Source organism: Solea senegalensis, linkage group LG21 (genome assembly GCF_019176455.1).
Source record: "Solea senegalensis isolate Sse05_10M linkage group LG21, IFAPA_SoseM_1, whole genome shotgun sequence".
In the NCBI taxonomy this organism is placed as follows: domain Eukaryota; kingdom Metazoa; phylum Chordata; class Actinopteri; order Pleuronectiformes; family Soleidae; genus Solea; species Solea senegalensis.
This window is the reverse complement of record NC_058040.1, coordinates 1975001-1983773: the sequence shown is the minus strand read 5'-3', so window position 1 is coordinate 1983773 and position 8773 is coordinate 1975001. Positions and strand designations below refer to the sequence as shown.

The window sequence follows — 8773 nt, the reverse complement described above, 5'->3', positions numbered from 1 at the left end:
ATTAAAGATTTTTCACGTGTGACGTCACGTGACAAGAGAAACGTGGTCTATTTTGATTTTATTTGGCACTGTACTGTTCAACTATTTCTCATTTTAAATCAGAAATTCACGATTAATCCATTCATAATCCGACCATTGATTTTTGCCTTTTTTTGTCTTTGTCCATTTTTCACCATTTTCTGTGATTAATCATTAAAATAATCTGCACATGAATCAAAAACGGACATTTTGTTATAGTTTCCCTCTTTTTTTTCTTTGTGATTTTATATTTTTTTTTTAAAAACACTGCAGCTTTAAACTTAACTGACTCTGTGGATAATTCCTGTTCTTCGGTCTCACTCATGCACTCGTATGTTAAAATGAAAGACTTTTTATTTCCACATTTATAAAAGTAATTCTCTTTTACATCAAATCCCTCCCCCTTTTTCTGTCCAAACCTTTTTGCTGTGAAACTTCACCAAAAAACTTCACAAAAAAACGTTTCAGGGAGTTTTCAGGGAAAGTTACCGAGGAAAAAAACAAATAAATGAAATAAAAAAGCAATAAAATAAACAGAGATCCAGCAAATATATACGAGAACCACTCCACAAGTTTGATATCTGTAATATACACTTTCACCAAAGGAGATTATTAACAGTTGAGAGGTTTTTTTTATGAAATAATAAGAATAATAAAAACAGAATAATTCACCACATGGACAGGCAGCTTCACCTGGACTCCAGTTTAAAAAAGAAAGACTCAAACATCACTCAGGTGTTTTTTCTTCTTCTGCAGGTAAAAAAAAAAATCTGCTTTTTAATAAACACCTGGACATTTTTACTCTAAAACCTCAACTAAGAACAAGAAGAAGATGATTTTTAAATATTTTAAAACTGATTTCTCTGACAGCGTTTGAATTGTCCTCGTCTTCACTGGATCAGATTGCTCTGAAAAAGACTCTTTAAAAGTTGTCTTTCCAATAAAATGCAAAATATTCTTATTTACAGTCTGTTTGTTTTTTAAACCACTGCTCATCACATGGAGAGAAAATACAATTATTATCATTATCATCATCATTATTATTATTATTATTCTTGTTCCTTTGGGTCATGTGACTTCAGCTTATTCAAATACATATTATAATAATAATAATAATAATAATGATAATGAAAACAGTCTGTCAATACTGAAACTGGGATCAAATAAATAACATAACTTAGATACTTTTTTTACTTTTTCAGGATGAAAAATAAATAAAGTTATTATAAATAAAAACAGAAATAGTAAATCTTCAGTTTGAGTCTCGTTTTTTTTCTCGTCCTCCGTTAAAAAAACGTCCTTGTTTTGATTTAAATCACTTTAAGTTTGTCCCGCTTTCCTTTCTTCTCGTGAGTCTCAGACGGGAGAGGAGGGGGAGGATAAGGGGGGAGGAGCTGGGGGAGAGGGTTCACCGCTGCTGCGTGGACCGGGACAGGACACCGGACATGGGCGGCAGCGGCGGAGGCGGCGGCGGCGGTTCGCTGCCTCCCTGGACCCCGTGCAGCAGGATCCGCGGCACCAGCGGCCTCTGCAGGCCCGGCGGGGGAGCAGTGGGGCCCCGGTACAGGTAGAGGGCCGCTCCGGGGTCCAGGTTCGACACCAGGCTCTGCGGGTAGAAGTACGGGGAGGGGAACATCCGCTGCAGCGCGGAGTAATTCCCTGCTTCCGCCAGAAGTTCTAGTCCCACCGCGGTCTGCCTCTTCCACTTAGTCCTGATGGGGGAAAAAAAACACCAAATACTCCTTTAATTATTCATCACTAATACTAATACTAATTACTAATAACAGAGAGTCTCATTTTTTACAAACAAGAAAATTAAAATTATGACTGGAAAAAAAATCTTTTCATAATTGATTGATTTGTTGATTCATCGATTAGTTGATCAAACTTGGAAATATTCATTAGTCAATTTAAATCATTTCTTTGTTATATGAGGGGAAAGAAAACAGAAACTCTTCACATTTAAGAGACTGAAACATTAGAGAAACTTGATTTATTCAATGATTACGTGATTTTTGAAAAAGTTGACAATGAATGAATGAATGAATGGATAGATTAATAATGGATGAGTTGTTGCAGCTCTAATAAATAAAAACTCTTTTTCTTTTCTTGTTTTGTCCACAGCTGCTGTTTAACTGTGCCTCGTCCTCTCAGGTGAATAATTCATCACAAAGATAATTGAGTAGATATATAGTGGTTTGTTGTGAATTATTGATTTGCACACATGCAACGCTGCATAATGCATCCTCCAAAGTGTTGTTTTTATATTTATTTATGTGCGGAAGGTGAATGTGAGTGTGTTTCTCTGCACTGCTCCACACCTTCTTATTTATTTACACTGAAGACTCTGACACCAGGCTTTTAAAGTGGATTCATGTGATCCAGTGTAAACATGAATCTGCTGAAAATCAGACAAACTTTTCTCACCTGTGAGTCAGCTGTGATTTCATTTGTTTGATTTAAAATGAGATTCATGTTGAAGCTTCGTGTGTTTTCTATGTTTGCGTTTGAATATTTTCTGAAACGTTAAATCCAGGTTTGGTCTCGTGGGATTTTACAGCAGTGACAAATCAAATCAATGAATCAGCTGCCAATCAATCATTTGTCCTTAGACCACAGTTTGAGGAATAAATATTAATACAGGGACAATTCCTATGCTTAGATACTTAATAATAAGTCATGTCCGACATTTTAAAGTCAACTTTAATTCATATTTACTGAATGTTTTTATTGTAAAATAAAAACATCCAGATTATTTTCACTCGTGTTAACGTGAATTGTAATAAAATAGATACATGAATAAATAAATCTATACTTCCCATTAAGTATCAAACGATTAATCGTTTTAATGTGACTCATGTGACCTTCAAGAGTCTCTTCAGGACCAGAATCAGAACCAGATCCAGTCTCTGCGTCTTTATGGTTTATTGTTATCATTATTATCATTATTATTATTATTATCATTTTACGTTTTATTTTTAAATACCTGCGGTTCTGGTACCAGGTCTTGACTTGAGTGTCGGTCAGGTTGAGAGAAGCCGCGAGCTCCATCCGGTCCTGCACACTCAGATACTTCTGCCGCTCGAAGCTTCGCTCCAGCTGCGCCAACTGGTGGTCAGTGAAGGCCGTGCGCGCTTTTCTGGGCTTCTTCAGCCGAACCTGAGGACTTTCTCTGCTGCTGGAGATTTCTCTGTCCCCCTCCTCCTTCACTGCACGCACACACACACACAATAAATACACAATAAATACAAGAATAATTAAAAACACATCAAATATCAGTGTCATTAATCACAACAATAATAATAATAATAATAATAATAATAATACAAATATGTTAGAGTGAGACTTAAGACTCTAATGAACTTTGTTTGATTTTGAATTCATTTACAAAAACATTTCAGAGGCGATAAAAATAAACATTATAGCTCAACACAAAAATAAATAAATGTAAATTAAACGTCATTATTTAGTGTGAGTTCAGTGTGAGAAGTGATGGAAAAAATAAATGTACGTGTAAAAATCACGTCTTTATCACAGATTTGATTCACGCTTCACTAAATTCCTTTTTTAATGTTTACATTTGACCTCAGTTACTGTCATTGTTGAGAAAATGATGAAGAGGTTTTTATTTCTTGTTGAAATATTTAGTAAAAGTCTTGTGTTGTTTTTCAGCTCCGGTGTCACGTGACTGCGCGAGCTTATTTGACTTGGTCTTAAATTATTATAAAAAGCTGTTTCAATATTCACTCTTTTCAAATGTGATATTTTCCGCCGCCACTCTTTGTTCTGCCGCCGCGTGTTTTCATGTCAGGATGAAGAGGAGGATGAGAGGATGAATGAGAGGATGAAGGTCCTGTTATAAGTGAATAGCTGAACAGCAGCAGAACAATAATCCGCCTAATTGAGCCACGAGGGAAGGACGAGTCTTTCAACCGCGACCGCACAAACTTCACAGCCGCGTGGAGGCGAGTGGAAACCAAGAGGCGCGAGACCGCGACTACAAATGTGATTATCACCGCAGACAAATGACACGAGACATCACAGCAGCGCGAAATATCAGAGCCGCCGCCGAGCCCGAGGCTCCCGCCAATCAATCAATACAACCGTCAATCAATCAACCAACAATCAGTCTACCACACACACGAGAACACACGCGGGATTTATTTTTTTTTTTTGGACGAGAAAAGCTATTTAAAAAGAAGTTAAATAAAAAATAATAAGAGCAATAATAATACAAATCTTAATTATTATGAACGAATAACGGAATTACAATGTCACTGTAGTGAAATAAGAAGACTAAAAATAAAGAACAATAATCATAAAATAATAATAATAGTAGAGGATGAAAACGAAAACAGGCTCATAAAATAATAATCTCACTGTTTCTCAGCTTAACGACGGTTATTGATTATTATCATTATTATTATGATTAGAATGATAATAAAGAAAATAAGATTAATAAAAACTATATAAAATAGTAAAAGTATACACTCACAAATGTTATTGCTGTTCATGAACATCATTCTGTCTTTTTCTGAGTTCTGAGTAAATGCAGCAAATATCTAAAAAAACACCTAGAAATAATAACGTGATTTTATAACAGATGAAAAGTTATTTTATGTTTTATTTGCAGCATTTATGATTTTCCGTGTTCACTCACACACTGTGTGTGTGTGTGTGTGTTATAACTGACATAATTGAAAATGTTTCATCTTTCAAAACGTCAAAAGTATTTGAATAAAACTGTTTTGTTATTTAAAAAAAACCTATAACTGCCCATAAATGTAGCATCATGTTTCATGATATAAAAACATATAGATGTCACTGATGTGATCGTGCTTTGATTGAAGTGATACGACACCCGGCGGCCTCTGACTTCAGTGTCCATTTATTTATTTCGTTTTTTATTGTTTAAAATCAATGTGGTGAAATTGTTTGTGTCACTTTTCTGTTTAAAATGTATCAGAAATAATTATGAAATATTATTTATTTTTATGCTTACAAAAAGAGCTGAAATATCACATATTTAATATCTGCTAATCAATTATGGTTTAATAACATTTATATATCAGTAATTCTTCGTTTCTATTATTCAATTCAGTTAAAATTTCGGGGAATTGTTTTATTTATTATCTTTTGCTAATCTCTGCAGCTCCGATTTTTTATTTTAATTTAAAAAGGCGTGGAGCAGTGAAGTTTTAAAATCTTTTATTTTACTTTAATAAATAAGGTGTGGCTCATTTTTTTATTTGAATGAATTATAAAATACAACTAAAGATCCACAAATAAAAACTGAACAAAAAGTAGGTCACATTTTAGAAACTTTGACATAAATTCAAGTTTAAAATAACTTCGATTTTTCCCGCGTGACACAGACGCGTGTCTTCTTTACCTTTATATTCACTATCTGAGGAAGAGTTGCTGTGGATTTTCTCCATAAAATCCTCCGCGATCTTCGCCGCCAGTCTCCCCGCCTCCTGCGTCGGTTGTCCGTTACTGGAATAAGGCGCGCACGCGGCCAGAGGTTTACAGTCCGCGAGGATGTCTCTGATCAGGAAAGACGAGGTGACGCTGCGCTGCTGCTGCTGCTGCTGCTGCTGCTGCTGCTGCTGCTGCTGCTGCTGATGAGACCCCGCAGACATGTGCGCGTGATGCTGCTGCAGGTGCGGTGGCACACCCACACCCACGCCACCACCGAGTCCGTGTCCGTGTCCGTGTCTCTGTCTCTGCGGCAGCTCATCCACGCACTCCCTGCGCGGTGAAGGCGGCGACGAGCAGCCGCTCTCCACGTCCGACCTGGGGCTGAACTCCAGCGGAGAGCGGCACTCCCCGACCACGCTGTCCGCCTTAGAGAGCGGACTGCCCGGCCTGTGCGAGAGCAGCGAGTCGATCCCGAAGCTGGAGCCGTTGTTGGCGGACGCCTCCATGGTTGTTGACCGCGGCCTCCTCCTCAAACGACCATCTGGTTCTTCAGGACAAGTTTGATGTCAGGGAGGAGAAGAGGAGGAGGAGGTGGTGAAGGAGTTCAAGAGGAGGAAGAGACTCCTTCTTCCCTGCACCAGCAATAACGAACACTGTTTTCACGCACACGTTAAAGGAAATTCATCCGCTATTTCCACTTTTTTCCAGACAAAAATATCTCCTTTCAAGACTCACATCCGCTTCTCTGCGCTTTAGTCTGAAAAATCAACAAAAACAAGCGAGTCGTCCTGAAACATCAAACTCCTGCTGCTGCTGCTGATGATGATGCTGCTGCTGCTGCTGCTGCTGCTGCTGCTGCTGCTGCTGCTGCCGCCGAGGCCGAGAGAAAACACGCAGTTTCTGCGCGAAAGTGTCGGAGCGAGAGCAGCGGCGGAGGAAAAGTGCGCGTGTGTTCAGCACCACGGACAGAGACACACCTGAGGAGGAGGAAGATGAAGGAGAAGAGGAAGAGCAGCGCAAAGTGTCCACATACTTTGCCTAAAACCTTTAAACAAGAGAAAGAAGAGTCCAGGACTGTGACTGCTGCTGCTGCTGCTGCTGCTGCAGGAGGAAGAGTGACGACGACGACGATGATGATGATGATGATGAGGTAAAAGTGGGTTAAAGAGTCACGAGTGTCGAGTCAAAGGGACGAAGGTGTGAAGAAGAGAGGGAGCAGAGGAGGAGGAGGAGGAGGAGGAAATCCCGAAAAATGAAACTTGAGGAAAAAGTCAGGAGCGAAGGTTTTAAGAGCGGCTCGTCCACGTGAGTCCCCAGTGACGAGTCTTCATTGGCTGAGTGGGAGCTGGAAGTGGAGTGGACCTCCCACTCACCCACTCACCCCCTCCCTCCCCCACCCTCCTCCTCCTCTGATAAGAGAGACACTGAATTCATCAGGAGACTCAGATCCAAGTGTTTACAGGCAATTTTCACACTGTTTGCTTTCATTACATCATTGATGAGGCTGATAATGGAGTTATTATGAGCAGCAGCAGCAGCAGCAGCAGCGGCAGCAGCAGCAGCGGCGGCAGCGACTCCTGCTTCTCTGCTCTTCTTCATAATAATACATTTCAACTTTTAGTTTTAACCTTTGTTTTACTCGTTTTATTATAAACGTAAAAAAACTCACACGTGAAATTCGTAAAATGGATTTATTTCACATCATTTTTACTGTTTTTATTATTATTGGCTGTTTTGTTGCTACAAACAGAATAAATAAATGAATAACACCTCAATTAAAATGAAAAAAAAAGCTTTTACTCATTTTAGTTTGAGACCAAATCTTCTTTATATTATGTTCAATATTTAATCGAGATTTCACTACAACTTTAATACCAGGATGAGAATTTAATCTCATTTATTTATATAAAAAAGATAAAAACAATTCAAATTTTAATTTTGACTTGAACAGGACCTGTTTTTTTCAGACGTAATTATAAAATGAATGTTTTTATTTGTTTGTTTAAAATGTTGAACTGTATGAAAATAATAAAGTCAAAACTAACAAAGCAGCGTTTAGAGAACAATGACGTCACAGTTAGCGGTCATTGATGTGACGCAGCGTGACGTTAAAAAAAGTTTTTTTTCGTTTTCATTGATCGCACTTTTTCTCTCTAACACGCGTGAAATGCCGCTGCGTGAACTTTACTCTCTGCACAACAGTTTACCGCGCGACAGCCGCTAATAATCCCCTAACCCCGCCCCCCGCCTTCATCATCCCCATCATCGCCGACGCCTCCTCCTCCTCGCCCCTCCCTCCCCCTCACGTGACCAGCAGATTGGAGGCGCGTCGCTCTCAGACACCGGCAGGTTAGTGAATCCGCTCCCGCTCCCAGGGGCCGCGATCACGGCTGCAAGCTGTCACATGTGAGGGGACCGCCGGGGCGGGATAAAACACACACACACACACACACGCTGACTTGTCTGTTTGTCTGTGCTGCTGAAGAAGAAGAAGAAGAAGAAGAAGAAGCGGTTAAAGATTTTTTTCCCTCTCAGTTAAAAACGATTTAATCGTGAATCGCGGTTTTGTGTTATTGACGGTGATGAATTTTAATTATCAGTACAATCATGAATGAGTGATTTAAAAAGACTGTCATCAACACACACAGTCCTAGTGATTTATTCTGAAAGGCCACAGGGAGGAGCTGCATCTCTCCAGGATTTATAACCGTCTTATTTCAGTTTTACAGAAATCAAGTTTTTAGAACAAATATCAAAATATTATAATAATTATCAGTGTTTCTACAAAAGTTAAGTCCTAAACATTATTTTCTCTGATTATTAGTTTTTTTTATACTTCATAGTTCAGTAATAATCCATGAATGAGTCATGAATTAAAAATCTTACACATAATACACAAAAATGTGGATTATCAATATCACTGTGCACATGTTTGTACTGTTATGTGCACATGCAGATATTTATTTACACATGCATATATATTAATATCTGTATTTGACATTTTTTAGGTTTGCTCACATTCATATAATAAATAAATTAATTAATTTATAGATAATTAATTATTGATTATATTTCTCTATTACATACATATATGTGTGTTATAAAGAAATATAATAAAAAAATGTGCTAATGAACAAACAGAGTTGGTTAAAATCAGATTGATGAATTATTTCTATTTTCAGAGCGTCTGAAAACAAACCAGGATTAACAGTGACCACATCAGATTATTTCCAGGGTCATTTCATTTTTTCATTCACGGAGAAAACTCACTTTTAAGAAAACAATAATGTTGTTGTTCAAATAAAAGTGTGTGTGTGTGTGTGTGTGTGTGTCT

General features: G+C 38.2%; 1 protein-coding gene across 1 annotated transcript; it reads right to left on the bottom strand.

The window, feature by feature from the left end:
• Window positions 1-1025: 1025 nt before the first annotated feature.
• Window positions 1026-6542, bottom strand: barhl1b (BarH-like homeobox 1b). Its single transcript, XM_044011793.1, has 3 exons — window positions 5411-6542; window positions 3005-3227; window positions 1026-1730 (listed from the first exon to the last, which is right to left on the bottom strand). Exons 1-3 carry the CDS (start codon window positions 5943-5945, stop codon window positions 1427-1429), a joined length of 1062 nt encoding a protein of 353 aa, XP_043867728.1. The 5' UTR covers window positions 5946-6542; the 3' UTR covers window positions 1026-1426.
• Between the last annotated feature and the right edge of the window lie 2231 nt (window positions 6543-8773).

Excerpts from the sequence above, each read along its gene's own strand:
- barhl1b (XM_044011793.1), bottom strand. The coding sequence starts at position 5,945 with ATGGAGGCGTCCGCCAACAACGGCTCCAGCTTCGGGATCGACTCGCTG. Across the intron at positions 3,228-5,410 it reads CTCAGATAGTGAATATAAAG|TGAAGGAGGAGGGGGACAGA; the intron begins GTAAAGAAGACA and ends GTGTGCGTGCAG. Across the intron at positions 1,731-3,004 it reads ACCTGGTACCAGAACCGCAG|GACTAAGTGGAAGAGGCAGA; the intron begins GTATTTAAAAAT and ends TTCCCCCATCAG.